Genomic DNA, 22,522 nt, shown 5'->3' with positions numbered 1-22,522 from the left:
AGTGGCTGCTTTGTAATTAGGTTGTGTGTTCACTTTTGAATGGGTTCAATCACAGAATACGAGCTTTGGGATAACACTATTGAGCACTGTTTAAACTTTTAACAGTTGGCGCTTTGAAGGATTGATTTGTCTCATAGAGCGTGTATCGCTAGGCAGCAAGGGTGTAACGGCTAGACAATAATCATCCACTGATACAACTGTAAGACATTCAAACGGATTTACCGTACATCGGTGTTAACACAAAACTAAAAACTCACATGCGCGCGTATGCTTTGTAAACTTGAGGGTTAATGCTGTGTAAACATGGGCGTGTATGATATGTAAACTTGTGCGTATATGACATATACAATTGTGCGTGTATGATATGTAAACTTGTGCGTGTATGATATGTAAACTTGTGCGTGTATATGATATGTAAACTTTTGCGTGTATGATATGTAAACTTGTGCGTGTATGATATGTAAACTTGTGCGTGTATGATATGTAAACTTGTGCGTGTATGATATGTAAACTTGTGCGTGTATGATATGTAAACCTGTGCGTGTATGATATGTAAACTTGTGCGTGTATGATATCTAAACTTGTGCGTGTATGATATGTCAACTTGTGCGTGTATGATATGTAAACTTGTGCGTGTATGATATGTAAACTTGTGCGTGTATGATATGTAAACCTGTGCGTGTATGATATGTAAACTTGTGCGTGTATGATATGTAAACTTGTGCGTGTATGATATGTAAACTTGTGCATGTATGATATGTAAACTTGTGCGTGTATGATATGTAAACTTGTGCGTGTATGATATGTAAACTTGTGCGTGTATGATATGTAAACTTGTGCGTGTATGATATGTAAACTTGTGCGTGTATGATATGTAAACTTGTGCGTGTATGATATGTAAACTTGTGCGTGTATGATATGTAAACTTGTGCGTGTATGATATGTAAACTTGTGCGTGTATGATATGTAAACTTGTGCGTGTATGATATGTAAACTTGTGCGTGTATGATATGTAAACTTGTGCATGTATGATATGTAAACCTGTGCGTGTATGATATGTAAACTTGTGCGTGTATGATATGTAAACCTGTGCGTGTATGATATGCAAACCTGTGCGTGTATGATGTGTAAACTTGTGCGTGTATGATATGAAAACTTGTGCGTGTATGATATGTAAACTTGTGCGTGTATGATATGTAAACCTGTGCGTGTGTTATGTGTAAACCTGTGCGTGTATGATATGTAAACCTGTGCGTGTATATGTAAACCTGTGCATGTATGATATGTAAACTTGTGCGTGTATGATATGTAAACTTGTGCATGTATGATATGTAAACCTGTGCGTGTGTTATGTGTAAACATGTATGATATGTAAACCTGTGCGTGTATGATATGTAAACATGTGCGTGTATGATAGGTAAATCTGTCCGTGTATGTTATGTTAACTTGCTTTGCGTGTGTTGTATGTAAAACTGCACCTGTATGTATGTAAAGTTGCCTATATATTCTATGTAGATATGCGCGTGTATGTCATGTAAGAAGCCAGTTCTTATGATAAGATCGAGATCAGATTTGATAATATTGCTAGGAATATTGCTTACCCATGAAATGAAAAATACATTAATAAGTGACAGTGATGACTTTAGGAATTGTTGATCACATATCGAGCTACAGCGACTTGGTATTATGCATTGTATTGTATCCTTTCTGTGTAAATTGATCTAGTTCAGGTACAGGTAGATACATGGATTTTATCTACGTTTACGCAAGTGTGTGTTGTGCTGGACCTGCAGACAATGATATGACATCGTTTGATTGTTTTCAGGTGAGTTTAAAGGCAGCACCAAGATATCGATCCTCATCTTGTGTACGTTACACGTGCATGTAAGATTATTTCATACACAAAAAGGACATTCAAGATTCGTGTGTGTAAACCAATATGAAACGTTTTGCTGGTACATTGAAACACATTAATACAGTTGAAGTTTTACCTAATCCTGCATGTTAGAGCACACTGAGGTTTCTGCATTGATCGCAGGTCTAGTATAAATCTTGAAGATGAACGACATTATCTGTTGAACAAGTGACCCAAAGATGTGGGGATACATAATTTAGGAAATGATATATGCAAAACCTGGATAATATAATTACCCATTGGCAGGGTGATATAATTTAGTTATTTAGACGAGCTTAAAACAATCATCTTTGTGATGGAAACAATGAGGAACATGAATAAATATGCCCCAGCCAACACAGAACACTCATACAAACAACATGGTTGATACTGAGCTATCATTAAGACGTGTGATGAGATTATCAGCCTAAACTAGAGCAGCAGCCTCTTCAGTGACATTCTAAACAATACTCAGAACTCTTTATATAACGTCATGTACTTCCAGTAGGATGCCATTTTTCACAGCTTTTTTACGTTAAATGCAATTATATTATATAAAAGAAGAAAGCCTTACATACCGTGTATTTGGTCGTTACTTCAGAAACATTCGCCTTCAAGTGAGGAACCTATCACTAATGATCTTTACTGTTTGTGTTTGTCTGTCGCCAATGGATACATCGGCTTACGCTGGTTTATTTGTCATTATGACTTTACTCTGAAAAGAGTACCATCAAAAGGAGGTATGTGACATACTATTTGATCATTATTTGTAAATATTTCCAACACAGTTAAGGTTATGTAAATCTTGACACAAACACTTGACCGATTACTTTTAGATTTTTTCCGAAATATCCTGTGCCACAAAAGTATGGGATGGTGTGAATAATGAAGACAATGTGATGCAAATGGAAATGATAGTACTATATCTGCTTGGTAGAAGGTGATCAGATGGTGAGGTACCGCCAGACCGACAACCGAGTTAATTTGCTCATTTCAGACCCTTCTAGTACGTCGGCCTGGCGCAACATTTAGCCTTTGCCAATTTAAAAGAATTAGCGAAACAATGGCAGTGGGGCGTTAAATCTGGGGACATGTCAAAAACAGTTATTTACGGCTGGCAAGATGGTCGTACATTCGTTTATTTATTCATACAATTAATCAATCACTAGCACTTTTTAAACATTTATTTTAAGCACTTTTCATACATACAGTTACATACATTTATTTAAAGCACTTTTCATACATTTCATGGTTATGACCTGCTCCTTGTTTGGTCAAGATGTCGTGTACTTCAGTTCAGTTCTTTATTCACCAACTCCACTCACAGGGTCCACAGTACATACAGTTATATAGTGATACATGATATTGACACGAGGCAATATCATTAAAGTTTTGAAAGATTTACATAAATACATGTAATATATTTGCTTAACTTATCAACAACTGTGTAATTCCTTCCCATAAAAAGACTATGCAGTTCAACGTAAATAGGTTTTGTTCAACAGTACTTTGGTAATAACTTGTTTCTATCTGCTTATAAAGAATTGCACTAAAAATATGGTGGTACTCATCACCCACTTCGCCGGAGTTACACATCAAACACTTTCGGTCATTAAAAGGCACATGATGCCAGCGTCCTACTTCAACAGGAAGCCCAGTATTACCAGTTCTAAACTTCAAAAGAGGTTGTGAAGCTCTAACTGATAATAAAATGTAGTCTAGTCTTCAGCAACAACAAAAAAAGGTTTTATACAATCATGTTTTACCTTAAAACGATAAAGATATTTCATATTGCCTTGTGTTATAAACTGTACAACTGTCAACTGTTTGTAATTTACGTGTAAGTTTATTTTGATTTGCATTATCTACAAGTTTACACCAATAGGATAATACTCTTTTTTCACAATAATACTTAAGGGCAGGCGTCCCGTCTCGCCGTATAACATATAAGCCGGGATACTTTTACGTAAATGAAGCACCTTCTTAATGAACAGTCTATGAACTAATTCTAACTTTTCAAACCTACTAGGGCTCCGATACCGTTGACAGTCTTGCAGGACAGGTCCTCAACAAACATCCCCGCGACTGCCAGGAATGTCTCTTCTTATTGCTCTTGAACATGTATCCTTGATGAACTAATGTTCTTCCTCTACGGTTGGATCGAATTAACTAAGATCTACGTGTGCGTGAGCCATGATTGCGAATGGTGTGGTAAATATATCATCCCTTTATTTATACTCTTTTGGAAACTGTCCACAACTGTAAATTCAGTAAGTGGGGAACTCGTTAATTAAGCCATGAGTTAGTACTCACTAAAGTGGTGAACTCGTCATGAGCTGAGACGACTTCCGTACTGTCAAAACAATGCTAGTTGGCGTTAATTACTTCAAAGGCCACCGGCAAGTCGGCCTGGCGCACCTCTCTGCATGTCTATTTGGTTCAAATGTCTGCCTGACGGGACGCCCCCGATCAGATATGTCATGAACCAATTCTTCGAAGTATGCTTCGGATAAGTTGACTATTGTCTTCTTGACTTATGCTGTTCCATTCATCAGGGAGCGGTGGGGTAGCCTAGTGGATAAGGCGTTCGCTCGTCACGCCGAAGGAAGGCTAGTTCAGTATAAATGTTGCTAGCCCACATCATACTTCACTAGCTCGGCAAAATATCAATATCGAAATGCACATCTTTCAGAATTAGTGTGATGTTTGGTAATTGAAGAATGATGTTAAATGTTACATTCGTATTGTATTGGTTGCTAACCTATTTTGCACAACGCTGTTAACATTTTTAAATAACGATCTTCGTGTGACAAGAGATGATAAATATCACGAATGGTTTGCGGACGAACTTTTAATACCTTAATAATTGACTTCATCATATTCATGTGAATGAAGTAGAGAATAAATTATCTGAGATTTCCAGCTGGCCAGTCGGGATAGCTTTAACAATATATCACTGGCCCGATTCACAATCAGCTAACATTTGGCTAGCGGGCCAGTAGCTATTTCGAAGGCTGTATCCGAGGACACTAGCTTCATAGCGTAGTGTTAAGGATAATCCTGCCTTTCATCCCTTGTTCTCCTTTATATACTCTCCCAGGGGATATACAAATGTTATTGTCGATCGTAAGACGAAAGATCAGCTTTGGAAAAAGTATGCCGGAGGTTAGAAGGTTTCATAACAAATCTTATATCTTAACACAAACGAAGCGTTGAACATAAATACATTGGTCAATGTAATGTTGGAATACTTTGTTCAAAGCTGTAAAACGTTTGGCAAAACACTTTATTAATGCAGACCTCAACATTCTATTTGCTCTCACTGGCAAACATTTGATCATATACGCTCCTTCGCCACCAACCGTAGTCTCTTGACACTTGATTGAGACTATATTCTTTATTGTAAAACATCAATCTTTGGTCAGTGCTTTTTGTTTACAACCTCATCCATTCATCCAGTCAATGTTAAACCATATACTGATCGTCAATAAAGGAACAGACATACATGGCTTCTTGTGTTGACTAACGACACTATGTCTCCAAAACCAAATACACTAGGAACAATTCATAAATAGCCGACATCCTGATGTGTCTGAATTAAACAAAAGAATGCCCAGTTATCATTCTATATGGACGAATACAGACAATCACAATATGACAGTGAATATGACTACACAAACGTACAAACTGGATATGCTCCTTCTTCGTGAATTCTTGTCTCTGTTGAGACCAGCACGTTGTTTTGCTACAAGGCATTTGATCAATATTGATCATTAATCACACGAGAAAAATTGTGCAGTTCAAATATACTCTGGACAAATACTTCTTCACAACACTACAATATCAGAATCATTTGTAGTTATTTGACCCCATGTGAATAACTCTCCTTTCATACATTTTGTTTGATACCTTGAGGTGTATTTCGATTTGTGTTCAGTCTGATGAAGTATAAAGATGGCATCTGAGGTGACCAGATGGATTCGGATACTTATTTCACAAACATACATAGGCGATTTCTGTAGATTTAGGTTCATGAAAAACTTGGTATGGTAACACATGCACGAGACTGATTGGTTGAACTTTGAGCTTTGATCACAAGCAATGCCTTTTGCTTATAATGATTGTATATTCTCTGAAACAAAACGGTGGACATGATGCTTTGACATCCGAACATAAATGTATCAGAAATTACATAGACGCCTTATATAAAATCTTGTGTCTTGACAGATGAAAATGAAGTTAAATTGAAATTAATAATGTATGCATCCTGACACACACAAATAATAGACTCATGCTAACCTTCTTGATCTTATGTAGTTCAAAGAAGGAAAGAGGATCAGATTTGATAAAAAATAACTACGAAGGATCGACAAAATAAACTGACGTTAAACGCTCATTTCTCTAGTTCCAACGTTACAGAAAGCCTGTCAATTCTTATGTTATGAATTAATATGACTTTTAAATATTAAACCCTGTTGCGCTGAAAGAAAGTTCGTGTCAAGGTCACCACTAGCTGTTCTATATGGATGAAACCTACATGTGATGATATCTAACACCTGCGATATCCAAAAATGGTACGTTTTCGGGAATTCGCTAGCAATGATTGTTAGTTATGATATCTGTGATTGGCGCGCACTTTAAGTACAGTCAACACGGTAGTCCCTTGCTAGTATGGCAGAAACAGCTTGCCGAGTTGTTGGTAATTCAGGTTGTTTCATATACTAACGACCAAAAGAAACTTTACAATTTAAAAAGAAAACAATTGGAGTTAAAAGTAGTTTGTAGGTCCGCAAACTAATGAAAACACATCGCTACAGCACGTGAAGCGCATGTTTTGCATGTAAAGATAATGAAAATGCGAAAAGATCAAAACCACGTAAAAACTGATTCTACCATGGCTACGTGAAATGCTCGATTTTGATTGGTCAATCAATAAAATTAGACGCTATCAATTTTGGATTGAAAATTCGTCTGATTTCATGACCGCTTCACTGCGCACGTATACAACACTGCCGCATCAGCTTGACCACCAACATGGCTAATATCAACACAACAGACGTGATGGAAATGCTGATAAAACATTTATTAAAACTCGAAAAATACAATTATTATATGATTTTTCCTCCACAATTATTAGGGAACCTCACTATCATATAACCTTCTATAATAAAAATATTCAAACTCAATTACAATACACAGCCCCAAACATAAACAAACAATATCTAACATGTAAATCAGAAAGCCTTGTAAATTTCATCCCTATCTATACAAAATGTGCAGCAAATCCTTACTAAACATTTACCTACCTGGTAAATGGTATATTTGTTTCCGTTTAGAATCATAAGAATGGGAAATTCGCAAGATAACGGTCAGGCGAAACACAAAATTTATGCCACTCACACTCCATCATGTCCCGTTGCATCGTTCAAAAAATACATGTAAAAAATTGAACCACCAGAATTCTGCTCTCTGCCAGCTTCCCCACAAGGCTGTCACTGCTGGTGATCTATGTTCGTACACTTTGAAAAAGTTTGGCCACAATCCAGTCCCAAATGATGAAAACAATGTTCCAAGGAATCCCAAGTTAGTCGCATGTACACAAAGCAGCACTGTCACTCTTTTCGTCGCATGCCGGGGTGGAGGCACCTACAGCCTATGTAAGTGAAATCATGATCCACACTCGCTGGTCATACAAATCTTTGAATAGTTACAGGTCGTAGGTCGATCAGAAAAGGATCTATTCTTCGATTCTGCAGGGTTCAGATTCGACAGTCAGTCAAGTATTTTCCACTGTCACTCAAAATGTAAACACTGGCTGTCCGCCATTTCAAACTGTTGCGTAACTGTCAACAACTACAGACTGCACTTCCAAGAAAAATAAGTAGGTCAGACGATTCCATTATAGTGTGGCCAGGGGGTTAGAGTAACACGGCACGCAAAACAATAGGCTGGTTTCGGTCGTGTGGAGTTGGGATTATATAAACCAAGCTCTTAGGTATTACATTATTGCATTGAATAAACAGTAGTTAGTTTTCTTTGGACAGAATATTATATATGTTGCAATGTTTAAAAAATACGAACGGCACCTTCCACTCCCTTCACAGACGAGTTCAATTCGCCTCTCGCACCATGCCGGATTTCGCAGTGTCTTCCGCGGAAGGAAGGAGTTCGATTTTAAATCGGTTATGGTAGAATGGAGATAAACGTATTGTGTTGGAAAATTAGATGAATGTTAGGCAGAATTGATAGTCTCTAAATTAATCATTTGAAACCTCACGCTACGCGTTCGGTTCCAAATGAAATTTAGAGACTATCAATTCTGCCTAACATTCATCTAATTTCCCAACACAGTTCGATTCCCGCTCATCTATCCGTTGTCGTAATGAGTCTATTTCCCGCTGCATGGTCGCATACTGATTCACGAATCCAAACGAACGAGCGAAGACGCAGAAGAAGATTGTTCCTATGAGGCAGGTGATGAACAGAATCACTCCCAGGCAGATAAGTGTGATTCCAAGGACGACACTGACTGTCGTGTATGGCTCACATTTGGCAGCGACGTCCTGATTGGTTGAAATACATTCACCAACTGCCCACCCCGTGGCCCCGAACTGGAGCGAGGCGAAGGTCAGGCATAAAATGTTCATGACATAGTTCACCAAAACCTGAAAAGGAAGTTATACGCATGTCACACTTGAATTTGAAAAACAAAACAAACAAAAACACCAACAAAACAAAAAAACGCAACAAAACAAACAAACTTATGAAATTGTATATGTAGAGATTTAAACAAATATTGAGAATGATATGTTATGTATACCTAGGCCTTTCTTGATCTATACAGTCGTAGTTTGCATTGGCCAATCCATTTAGTGACCTTGACCTTGACTTTACCAGTGTTAACGTAAGGGGGACATTTTATCCCCCGTGTTAAGAACACGTCATATTACGCCACGTGTTCGTGGGTACATAAATATGGCACGAGAGCCCACCCGTTCGCTGTTGGCAATGGCATCCCTTGTTCATGCTAGACACCTTTGGTTGTGGGTTCGAATCCCGATCACCTCCAATATGTTCCCGGGTTGGTGGGCTTCACTAGAGTGTATGAATACACAATGCCACTTGAAAGTGGTCAAACGTAACATATTATGTTTGGGATTACACAGTAAAGTACAGATTCCAGTACGTTTGTTACGTCGCGTCCCACACGGGATTCGAACCCACACTTTCAGAGTCAGGCATCTAATCGCCAGCACACAAAGTCAGCCATCTAACCCACCCAGCCAGCGCAGCTTCCACAGTACTAAAGTACTGTCGGAAAAAAGAATAAAACAACAACTGTTTTTAGGCTGTTACTCTGTATCCCTAAAATTGACACAATTGCTAATAGCCTATGTCGAAATAACCCACATCGGCCTAACTGTGCGTTCAGTGGGATGCTTACTAGGATATCCAGAAAACCATGTAAAATCGGGCAAAACATAGAACAAATACGAATAGCTGCTGAAAACAATAGATCACACTATAGATGGCAATTAGGTCGCTCAGCCAGTTGATTCACCTGGCATGAAATGCATGTGCTGCCTACAGGCACAAGGGGTCATCTCAAAGACATTTATGCTTTTTCATGTGTGTTGAATATGTCTCATCTATTGATTAACATTTTACGTGTACCTGTATTTCTTACATAAGATTTATGCTGAGAGATGTAAAAGAGTATGATACCCATAGAAAAGCTTAAATCAGCCATCATATTAAATGTCTCAAAATACTTGTATATTGGTGGCATGACCACTCGAAGATCGACAGGACTGGATATTATTTTAATTGTTGTGGCATGCCGTTTATTTCCACAGTTTAATTCCCCTAAATCATTATCTTATCTTAGCTGATATCACTATCCTCCAGCCCGACCCCAACCACCGTCTGCGACACCCGTCCTGGTTTTGCTTTTGAGACGACCCCTCCTACCTGTTCTTTTATAGTGATAGCGAGACTCCATGGTAGCTATATCCATCCTTAATAGTTTCAGTATTAAAGTTATTATTTTGTACGTCAGCTATCGTTTATAATGAAGGTAAGTCTAATTTCAAAATGGGCATTTAGAAAGTGTCCTTTGTAATACTATATCATCGCACACTAATTTGCATAAAGCCATGGTCTGTTCCAAATAAGTCACTTTGGACTTGAGAAAAACTCCGCATTGATAATTTCGGCACTAATCTCTCCCCAGTAAAGTCCTCCGTTTACGTTTCCTATCTCCTTACCACTGATATTGTAGTTAGGCCGAACTTAGTTTTAACAGATATTTCACACTTTCACATATTAACTGCATAAATTGTAGATATCAAAGTGAAAAATACGGGGTTTTATTTCCGACAGTACTTTAGAATCTGTATTTTACTGAAAAACTGTAATCCCAAATATAGCATATGTTACATTTCCGCAAAGTGGTAGACGATCTTCGTCATTTCGGTGTTTCCCCCAACATTAAACCGACATGATGTGATATTGGTTGATTGATAGATTGATGGTTGTCTTATCATTGCTGGGGGAGCTGAACGATCTGTAATTCACCTCATTTTAGAAGACATTTTATGCCGCTTCAACCAAATTGTAACAAACAGATGAAGGGAGCTAAAACAAGATTGGTGCAATGCATTAAAAACAGCAGTCCAGTAATAGACCGATCCAGTCCCGGCCGATAAGCTCCGCCCACTTCGTTTTTGACTTTAGGGGGGACAACCACTGACAAATCACAATGGCGTCACCGCCGGCGAAACGTTACGTGATTGCGAACGTTGTTGATGAATTCTGCTCGTGATACTTTGGTATCCGTCGTTTGTGAATGTTATTTAAAGAGGCAAGTTATACGTATGTGATTTTTATTATATTATAGCTGGCAGATTGCAACTGGCGAGTGAAAATGAGTTACATGCCCGATAAAAATCGTCTCGACTAGCTGCTGAGACTGTAGGAAGCGTAATTTCTTTCGAATCAATTAATCTATCTGGCAATTCACCTCCGTCACAGATATTAGCAGGGGAAGGGTAACTGAAATTTTGTTGTTTGAGTTTATAATTTTATAAAACTCGTGAACACAACCACATGTTCATGTTGCAGATCGTTTTGGTATCTATAAATAGATTATCAACACTGCGCGTGGCGCCTTTACTTATCCGTTGGCGTTGTTCAAATTTAGTTCAATAATCTGAAAACATGGGTTTCTATATTTTAATGAATTAAGAGAATGGTAAATAAAAAGCAGAAAATATTTCCCGTGTACTACTTCATGCACTTTATTTGTCTGTATATAATTTATGTAAACAAATCAATCACATTTGGAAATCTGGAAAAGTAATTGGGCTTGTAAACAGTATGTTCCCATGGATGTATCTAGATCTGGACATACCCAGATGCAAATATTCAACAGCTGATCTGCAGCAATTCTCAGTAAAGTTTCTCTCTTCAAAATCTGTACACCATGATAAACTGACACTGAATATAAGGAAATCATTTTTTTAATCATTTCCATTTTACTTTTCTATATGTACTTTGTTGTTGAATCCTAATTTACATACAAACTTCCACAATACTGGACTTCATGAACTGCCAGCGTTTATGTACAGGTATGTCACAGTACCAGAACACCAAAAAAATCCAAGATACAGTCTGCACCTGTACACTAGCTGAGCCATCTTCCAGAAATAGGAAACATGTGATGCAAAATCTTGGAACAGAGGATCCACAGTTATCCGAACAATTAACTAGCATTAAAATAGAATGTTACACAAAATGCAAATGTAGATCTATTGTTTTTTCATCAGAGACGTTTAACTGCTAACTACTAGTGTAAATAAGGTGCAAAGAATATTTCCTATGTTCAAAGCTTTTTGTCAATACAATTACATATTGACATTATTGCTTCTTAATTAAACAATGATAATCTTTGTTTTATTAGATCTGAGACCATATCCCTAGAGGACATAACACTGATTTTGATCTATTTCCTTTTCTGAGATACTTACTGGTGTCATAAAAATTATTGTGAAGTTGATTCAAAATTTGGTAAAAGTCAAAACAAAGGTTTAGGAAAACAGACATGAAAATGTCCTGAAGCATTCACCTCCTACAAACCAGTGTGCAATTTAATATGAAGCTCATTTTCCAAATAACCACCAACAAACCTTGAACAATTTGTCAAAATCCATCATCTTAATAAACACTAGCTTTGGCTCAGTCTTCAAATATTGATAACCTCTTAAAAACTGATGATTTATCAGAAGAATTACATCAAATATGGGTTAAATATATGTTTCAATATTTATTCCGTTACATGAAAAGTCAACTGAGATTTTTGTAAGTTATTCTGATCCAGGGCCTAGATTTTCGAAGCTCTCTTAGCACTAAGATAGTCGTAAGTTAATGTTAATGCATTGCACTTCCGACTATCTTCGCGCTAAGAGAGCTTCGAAAATCTAGGCCCTGCTGGACTGGATAATGCATGACCAGGGTTTGACCAAAACGTAGCCTTTGCTTTTTCAAATTCTCTGGATGTTGAAATAACTTTAATGAGTTATGATACTAGCAATCACTTTAAGAATTATATTATTAGTAAATGTAGTATTTAAAAAAACATCTAAAAGCAGGAGCCAAGAAACTAAGTTAATACCAAGTGATTGTCCTGCCATGATATGTATGGTGTTTGTTTGCCTAGTTCTGCCTTAAAATCATAAGAATCTGATATGTCAATCAATTAAATAATTATTTATTATTGATTAGATTATTATTAATTTTATTACCCTTCCACGTTTACTAAAGAAAGCAAGATTCTTAAAACATACCTTGCTATCATTTCCAGTGAATTAATCAAAATTACAGTTGTAATATTACTCCTAAAATGTACCAATATATGTGAATAATTGATGTGGTAACAAAACTTCGAATAATGTTCTCATAATTAAGATATACACTTTATTTCACTCCGTCCAATACTCCAGAAAGTCGATCACTATTCTTCTCACATAGTTTTCGTATTCGATCAACATGGAGGAAGGTAATTCAATTCAAAGTCCCATGCAACTCTATATAAAAAAGCTGAAATATTTAAAGCATGGTTTTATAGGCACTCCTATGTATTTATTTTGATACTTGGATATTGCATGATAGGCAACTTCTGACACTGACAATATTTCCGTTTGAATAAAAAATATTACTCCTCGAATATTTTGCTCTGTTAACAAGATACTGTAGGCCTTCAGATTGTGCTTATGAAACTTTAAAACATCCTAAAATGTGTGACAAATTGAAGAATATCTAAGAGCGAAGGGGACAATATCCGCCACATTGTTCTTTCATGTAACAAGTTTTGCTATTTCGGTTGACCGTAACCGAAATGGAGATTTGTTTACATTGTGTCACGGCTTTCTCGCCTGTCTCATTTGAGCTTTATGGCGTACCAACTCAATGCCTAATAGTGATTTTTTGGTTGCATGTGACCTTTAAGCAAAAACAATTTTGTAGTTACGAGAATTGTCCGTGTTTATAACACTTGCAAAGTCTGGTAATGATTTTGCACATGTGCAAAAGTGTGGAAATTCGTGCAAATTCTCATCAGCAGGCAGACGTAGGTTTCCTGAACGATGGTGCAGACATTTAACTGATCGTTAGGCCTATCGCGTTTCTTGATCCGCCTCCATTTATGTTGTCTTGACCGTAATGGTTTGTTAAAGGTACACATCAAATCGCAGCTATATGTAATAATTATAGCGAGTGTAAATGGCATAATTCGAAGCACATCGCTTCGGAGGCATCGTTTGACCCCGGAAATAAGTCCGACAAATCCACACATCGCGCCCGGCCTGCTGATTGGCCAAATTTTACGCATACGCCAGTTTTGATTGACAGACTGGATCGGTCTATTGACATCATGAGCACCGATGTACACATTTGGGATACGATGACATGTGTCAGCCAAGTCAGCGAACCTGACCACCCGATCCCATTTAGTCGCCTCTTACGACAAGCATAGGGTTACTGAAAACCAATTCTAAGTCAGATCTTCATGGGTGGTAGACAGTGGGAGCAGTGGTGATACGGCGATGTGTCCCATCAAGGGTTGTGTTTGAAGGTCTGGGGAGCGGCGACCAATTCTGTGACGGTTATTGGATTGTCCTCATGACTAAATGATAGGAAATAAATAGAATAAGATAATAATAAATAATTCCGGGAGCAAACTTACGTGTCTTTTCACTAGAATTTCAGCATTTTCCAAAACGACACTGTTCGTAGCTTTTATGCCGGATATACTTCCAACCAGCACCTAGAACAGTAACGAAATGTTGATGAGGACATGGGATACCAACAGACCTTTTCAAGTTGGTTGATTTGTTGTTTAACGCCGCACTCAGCAATATTCCAGCTCTATGGCGGTAGTCTGTACATAATCGAGTCTGGACTTGACACTCCAGTGATCAACAGCATGAGCATCAATCTACGCCTTTTCAAGTATAGCATCATTCGACTACACACCGGTCACTAACCTACACATTCGAATAACGTAATAATAAATATTATACACTTTCTTTTGGAAATCTCAGGAATTGGAGTGAAAATGGAAGGGTTGAAAAGGCTTTGATGCACAGGGGCGGTGGGGTAGACTAGTGGTTAAAGTGTTCGCTCGTTACGCCGAAGACCTAGAATCGATTCCCCACATGGGTACAATGTGTGAAGCATATTTCTGGTGTCCCCTGCTGGAATATTGCTAAAAGCGGCGTAAAACCATACTCACTCACTCACTTTGATGCACACATATTTACATGTAGAAATCTGTAAATAATGCCTCTTTTAGTTAGTTGTTCATATATTCTCTGATTGTGTGATCTTGTAAGGTTGTAGGGTTCTTTAGTAGGGTGTTCGAGTGGCGTGACATTATACTTACTAATATTCCCGTGATGAGAGCGTATCCATTTATCTGTGGATAGTTTGGATTTGTTAAAGCCACGCCCATTGAAGCTATTCCAACGACTATACATGGTATGCTGGTGAAAAACTGAACAAACGACAACCTTCGCAGATGTCGCGCACCCTTGTCTCGGAAGTCCTTGCCGTCGGGGGTGTTACACGCTGAAACATGACAAACAGGAGGGGGCTTATCGTCTTGTACCAGCAGTCATATGCATAACAAGTTGTTCACTGCGGGGCATGGGTTGATGTACCCGCTATGGAACATAAACACACATAACGATGGGCCCCAAGAGACCAGTGAACAACGAATTTATCTACACGAACACGACATTCGTAAGCCTATGATAAACTATAGAGTTACAACAGGTCGTAACGTTACGAACGCTTTGTGGATTAGGATCATGGTCTCTTCTCGTATTGTGGTGAGATGATAGAAATAAACATAAATTCAAGCCCAAATCTTGACATCAACTCTACATGTGATAACAACGGTATTACTTTTACCGTCAGACGTACTGTGGTACTAGTATTGGACATGTTATCTTCTCACTATTAGACGCACTGTGGTACTAGTATTGGACATGTTTTCTTCTCACTGTTAGACGCACTGTGGTACTAGTATTGGACATGTTATCTTCTCACTGTTATACGCACTGTGGTACTAGTATTGGACATGCTATCTTCTCACTGTTAGACGTACTGTGGTACTAGTATTGGACATGTTATCTTCTCACTGTCAGACGTACTGTGGTACTAGTATTGGACATGTTATCTTCTCACTGTTAGACGTACTGTGGTACAAGTATTGGACATGTTACCTTCTCACTGTCTGACGTACTGTGGTACTAGTATTGGACATGTTATCTTCTCACTGTCAGACGTACTGTGGTACTAGTATTGGACATGTTATCTTCTCACTGTTCAGACGTACTGTGGTACAAGTATTGGACATGCTATCTTCTCACTGTTAGACGCACTGTGGTACTAGTATTGGACATGTTATCTTCTCACTGTTAGACGTACTGTGGTACTAGTATTGGACATGTTATCTTCTCACTGTCAGACGTACTGTGGTACTAGTATTGGACATGTTATCTTCTCACTGTTGTTAGACGTACTGTGGTACTAGTATTGGACATGTTATCTTCTCACTGTTAGACGTACTGTGGTACTAGTATTGGACATGTTATCTTCTCACTGTCAGACGTACTGTGGTACTAGTATTGGACATGTTATCTTCTCACTGTTAGACGTACTGTGGTACAAGTATTGGACATGCCATCATCTCTGTCAGACGTACTGTGGTACTAGTATTGGACATGTTATCTCTCACTGTCAGACGTACTGTGGTACTAGTATTGGACATGTTATCTTCTCACTGTCAGACGTACTGTGGTACTAGTATTGGACATGTTATCTTCTCACTGTTAGACGTACTGTGGTACAAGTATTGGACATGTTATCTTCTCACTGTCAGACGTACTGTGGTACTAGTATTGGACATGTTATCTTCTCACTGTCAGACGTACTGTGGTACTAGTATTGGACATGTTATCTTCTCACTGTCAGACGCACTGTGGTACTAGTATTGGACATGTTATCTTCTCACTGTCAGACGTACTGTGGTACTAGTATTGGACATGTTATCTTCTCACTGTCAGACGTACTGTGGTACTAGTATTGGACATGTTATCTTCTCACTGTTAGACGTACTGTGGTACTAGTATTGGACATGTTATCTTCTCACTGTCAGACGTACTGTGGTACTAGTATTGGACATGTTATCTTCTCACTGTTAGACGTACTGTGGTACTAGTATTGGACATGTTATCTTCTCACTGTTAGACGTACTGTGGTACTAGTATTGGACATGTTATCTTCTCACTGTTAGACGTGCTGTGGTACTAGTATTGGACATGTTATCTTCTCACTGTTAGACGTACTGTGGTACTAGTATTGGACATGTTATCTTCTCACTGTTAGACGTACTGTGGTACAAGTATTGGACATGCTATCTTCTCACTGTGTGACGTACTGTGGTACTAGTATTGGACATGTTATCTTCTCACTGTTAGACGTACTGTGGTACTAGTATTGGACATGTTATCTTCTCACTGTCAGACGCACTGTGGTACTAGTATTTGACATGTTATCTTCTCACTGTTAGACGTACTGTGGTACAAGTATTGGACATGTTATCTCTCACTGTTAGACGTACTGTGGTATAGTATTGGACATGTTATCTTCTCACTGGCAGACGTACTAGTATTGGACATGTTATCTTCTCACTGTTAGACGTACTGTGGTACTAGTATTGGACATGTTATCTTCTCACTGTTAGACGTACTGTGGTACTAGTATTGGACATGTTATCTTCTCACTGTCAGACGTACTGTGGTACTAGTATTGGACATGTTATCTTCTCACTGTTAGACGTACTGTGGTACTAGTATTGGACATGTTATCTTCTCACTGTCAGACGTACTGTGGTACTAGTATTGGACATGTTATCTTCTCACTGTTAGACGTACTGTGGTACTAGTATTGGACATGTTATCTTCTCACTGGCAGACGTACTGTGGTTCTAGTATTGGACATGTTATCTTCTCACTGTTAGACGTACTGTGGTACTAGTATTGGACATGTTATCTTCTCACTGGCAGACGTACTGTGGTACTAGTATTGGACATGTTATCTTCTCACTGTTAGACGTACTGTGGTACTAGTATTGGACATGTTATCTTCTCACTGTTAGACGTACTGTGGTACTAGTATTGGACATGTTATCTTCTCACTGTTAGACGTACTGTGGTACTAGTATTGGACATGTTATCTTCTCACTGTGTAGACGTACTGTGGTACTAGTATTGGACATGTTATCTTCTCACTGTTAGACGTACTGTGGTACTAGTATTGGACATGTTATCTTCTCACTGTTAGACGTACTGTGGTACTAGTATTGGACATGTTATCTTCTCACTGTCAGACGTACTGTGGTACTAGTATTGGACATGTTATCTTCTCACTCAGACGTACTGTGGTCCTAGTATTGGACATGTTAGACGTAATCTTTTCACTGTGTACTGTGGTACTAGTATTGGACATGTTATCTTCTCACTGTCAGACGTACTGTGGTACTAGTATTGGACATGTTATCTTCTCACTGTTAGACGCACTGTGGTACTAGTATTTGACATGTTATCTTCTCACTGTCAGACGTACTGTGGTACTAGTATTGGACATGTTACCTTCTCACTGTTAGACGCACTGGGATACTAGTGTACCTGTACCAGCCAGAGAGAGGATATCAATGCATAGTTACAAAGGACGTGTAAGAAATAACATGATAAATATATTTAGAAACAAACACAGAAACTAAGATTTAGCATAATAAAGGCGAAGCTGATAGGATACTAGTAGAGCCTTACTCAATCAAGTTAAACGTTACATTTGTATTGTATTGGTTCCTTACCTCTCTTGCGCAACGTTATTGACATTTTTTATATGCCGATCTTCGTGTGACGCGGTTTATTACAAAACTTATGCAGACGGGCTTTTAAAACCTTAATATTTAACTTCATGATATTCATGTGCATTAAATAAAGAACAAAATATCTGCGATTTTCAGGTAGATAGTCGGGATAGCTTTAACAATATATTACTGGCCTGATTCTCAGTCAGCTGGCATTTGGCTAGCGGACCAGCAGCTATTTCGAACGCTGTTCATATGTCGTGTTTACAGTGTTATCATTACAGCGTGCAGTATTTACCTCTTATTTCGGCTATCATTTTGATCACTATTTAAATTTCTAACATATCGTTCATTTCATACGTGTTCTCAATACTGAACTGAAGCAGTTCCATCAAATCAATGTATACACTTTTGTGGCATAGCCGTCAGCCCTGTTAATATACTGGACCGCCCCACCAATATTGTTTATTACAACTCTATCCATGGAAATATTTGTCTCACCTTTGCTCCTGGTCTGAACGAGGAACATATTTCGGTGAAAGTACTATATATCCTAGATGTGGCACAGACTTTGACCTACATCCGTATACAATATCAACTTCTGTCACGAAGTCTGAATCCTGTACTGAACAATTCTGCTACTTGCTGAAAGGTATACTTACTGGCGCCCGTATAGCAGACACAGCCGATGTCCTCCATGGCTGGTTGTGAAGGTACACAGTTGAACAGAGATGTTGGGCTCAACAGCGGTATCTGAGACACGAGGTGGTATCCCTGGAGATATCACTGGGTCAGATTACTGTGTTTACACACGAGGTAGTGACACCGAACTAAATATAATACCACTGTATATCAGCTGCCTATCAGTTGACTGATAATGTCTGAAGAAGGGAGACAGTTTCATTATTGAGGTAGTAATTTCCATACATCTACCTTATTCCGGGTGTTAAAGGGTAATACACAAATATTTGATTGATATTTTCTGTAAATGGTTTTTTTTCTGGATTGCTTGGCAGTTCTTAGCTCTCAGAATCCTTGTTGTCATAAAGAGAAATCAGGAGAGATTCGATAAAATATAAATTGAATTTGAATCTAAAACCGTCATCAGTGTGGCGAGTGAACGCCTTAACCCATATGTTTCTCCACATTAGCGGCCTAAAATGAGGTTACATATTAAACAGTGTGTTGAGACATTGTCATTTGTTTGAAGAAGCAAGTAGCCCATTTGATGTTCAGAATGCATGCATATGTCAGTCCATAACATAAGAAAAAATAATTTGATATGAACATGATGTTCCTTTCCTTCTGAGAGTTAAACTGTTAAGTCTCTATGATTTCATTCAGTGCACAGGCTGGTGAGGCAGTCAGCGTCAGCTATTGCATTTCAGCACGGGAGCGTCCTCGAACGGTGTTGTTCCACTTATCGTTGCATGTATGCCCGGTTTCCCGGACACATAAACCCATATAATATAGTCAGGGTGCGCTGCTCATGAAACCAGGCCGTCAATTGTAGGTTAATACATGTTATCAGTTTGTTTACGTCGGAGGTTTGAGGGCAAGGTCAACTTCGTCACACGTGTCGTCACGGAAAAGAAATTTGAGCAAGCCGATTTGTGCAACGTATGTGGCGAACGACAGCCGCTTTATGACTTTTAACCATATTAATGGTGTTGACAAAATAAATTTTGGTTGTATCACTTAAAAGTGTCATTCCAGGCCACCATGGACGTTTATTGTAGCCTCTGAACAAATAGCGTTGGTTTAAGCTGGAATGATTATTGCACCAAATGCCTGATCCAAGTCTGCGCATGCTTTCTAGGCCTCTTTACGTTTACATAACGAAACATGGTGTAATGTAATGAAAACCGCCGCCTCAGCATCCCGGCCTCTGTCGGCCACGGCACTGGCCTAGATGACTCACTCGCATTTCTGTCGGAGGTCAGGGTCTGACGGGGCTTTTCCTGTGTCTCAACATTATTTTTGAAACTGAGAACAGACCAAATATCTCGGCATGTTCGCACCACACTGAACCTAATCGGCTATATGAGCCACTATGAACACTGACTTCCGCTTTTGCGCTATAACCTCTAGTGCATCTGCGCCATCTAGCGAGAAAATTCGGAGGGTGTCTCCTATTCTCGTGTTGTTGACGTTTTGATCCTCCACAATGGCTCATCTTCACATCTATTTTCTGATGTGTTTCTTAGTTACAACTCTGACATACGGACAAGATAACATCATTGCCGTGATTAACCACGTTAAAGTGTTACAGAAGGATATCAACCAAATGAAGGAGGAAGTTCCACGGTTTGAGACACAAGTGCTCAGCAAGATAGGGATGCTGGAGTTGATGCTACGTGCTGACCTGATGGAGAAGATAGTACCGTCGTTTATACAGAGTCAGGTCGAACAGTCCTTGAAGCAAATACTCAGTGAACAGCCTTTTGATGCAATGGTACGAAACTACATGTACTCACAGGTTAAGCATCTTAAGCAAGCATATCAAGTGATGAAGGCACAAGTGCAAAGTCTCGGCAGGCATATGAGACAAAAGAAGACAACGAAGAACATTCCAGGCCATACCATAAAATGTGACTGCCAGAATTCTGAAAGTAAGATAAATATGCAATATTCTGATATTCCTGGAGTGATGAACAGTTCTGAGCAGACCCAGACAGAGAAGTTAGTGAGAAATCTCAAGACAATGATGACCACTACACGAAGCCAGGTAAGACACGTGGGACTTGAAGTGAAGTCTTTGAGTGCACGGGTGTCCCTGCTGAACCAAACATGTGAGAAGGCGTCACTGGAAAGACAAGCTATTAAATCGACTGTGGATTCACTAGGAGTGAAGACAAATCACACTCAGGAACAGATAGAACATTTAGAGGAACAGTGTAGGACATTAGGGAACTGGTTGTCACAGAACAACGAGAGTCGTATCGGGGACACTGGGGGCGTGGCCATGGGAAGTAAAACTGCAGTGCGCGAGACCAAAATGGACCCAAGACGTCGGGGTTTTACTCCCTCGACTGGGGCGTCAACAGCGGCTATGACAGCAACTACATCAGTAACTACGTCAGCAACTGTATCAAAAGCCATCACACAATCTACAAGGTCCCATGGAGGTGAAATGACGAGGATCTTAGTTGTGAAGCTTGAGTCATTTACCTCTCAAAACCCTCACCAGATAGACGTGCACAACAACGCTATGACGGTGTACGGCTCCCTGCGTGTATCACACATCTCGTCTATAACGTTTGATCCGAGTTCAAGGAGACTGATTTTTGGCAGACATTTACCAAAGGTCATACTGTCTTCTAATTTGGATTCCTCACACGTCCGACGACTACGTAAAGGTGTTGTTTCACTTGGAATGGCTGTTGACGTTGAAAGACGTTTGGTATTCCTCACGACCTTCAAACCCAGGCGTACAGTCAGTCGCATGTCAACTCGAGGGAAAAACTTCCGGGGCATTGTAGACCTAACAAGGCATGGGTCGTATAACCCATACAACATAGCTCTTGACACCAGAAAGAAGAAGATTTATTTCTGCAAAAACAGTGACGGCCTTTGGTCAGTGGATTATAATGGTAAGGATCTTTACAGGATGCTGAAGACAGGAAGCTCAAGCGCTGTTACACTTGACAGTGCACGTGGCATTATGTACTTTAGTGATGCTGAAAAAGTGATGAAGTTGTCATTATCAACAGATGAAGTGACGGAGATCATGGGACTGAGAGCGAGGATATGGAGTATGTGCTACGTTAACGACAGTTTATACGTTGCTGGATATTCGGGGGGATTCATTGATGTCATATACTTGGAAAATAATGTACTCTTTAGTCTGCAAAACATGAAACATCCCAAGAATATTGTATTGCCGTTACCATGACTGAAGATGGTCTGTTGGTTGTTGTTTTACGCCGCACTCAGCAGTATTCCAGCTATATGGCGGCGGTCTGTAAATAATCGAGCCTGGACTAGACAATCGCAATCGATCTACACAGAATCCTGTGACCAACACAACCATGTCAGCAAGCCTGATCACTTGATCCCGTTAGTCGCCTCTTACGACATGCATGGATTACTGAAGATCAATTCTAATTCGGATCTTCACGGGTCCTGAATGATGTATCAGCGGATGATCCGTTGAGAGAAGAAATATTGGATTTGTATAATTGGTCAAA

At 39.1% G+C, this 22,522-nt stretch overlaps 1 protein-coding gene across 1 annotated transcript; it reads right to left on the bottom strand.

Moving 5' to 3' along the window:
* Nucleotides 1–5,564: 5,564 nt before the first annotated feature.
* Nucleotides 5,565–20,335, bottom strand: LOC124266801. Its single transcript, XM_046701607.1, has 6 exons — nt 20,254–20,335; nt 18,995–19,106; nt 14,835–15,019; nt 14,136–14,216; nt 8,242–8,559; nt 5,565–5,639 (listed from the first exon to the last, which is right to left on the bottom strand). Exons 1-6 carry the CDS (start codon nt 20,257–20,259, stop codon nt 5,565–5,567), a joined length of 777 nt encoding a protein of 258 aa, XP_046557563.1. The 5' UTR covers nt 20,260–20,335.
* Nucleotides 20,336–22,522: the final 2,187 nt, after the last annotated feature.

Source organism: Haliotis rubra, unplaced genomic scaffold (genome assembly GCF_003918875.1).
Source record: "Haliotis rubra isolate DU_JTF1 unplaced genomic scaffold, ASM391887v1 Scf128, whole genome shotgun sequence".
NCBI lineage: Eukaryota > Metazoa > Mollusca > Gastropoda > Lepetellida > Haliotidae > Haliotis > Haliotis rubra.
The sequence above is the reverse complement of the archived record's forward strand: the minus strand, read 5'-3'. Positions and strand labels throughout refer to the sequence as shown.

Coding starts and splice junctions, on each gene's coding strand:
- LOC124266801 (XM_046701607.1), bottom strand. Junction 14,217..14,834: donor CTCTCATCACGGGAATATTA/GTAAGTATAATG, acceptor TTACTGTTCTAG/GTGCTGGTTGGAAGTATATC. Junction 8,560..14,135: donor AAATTCTAGTGAAAAGACAC/GTAAGTTTGCTC, acceptor CTTCCTTTTCAG/GTTTTGGTGAACTATGTCAT.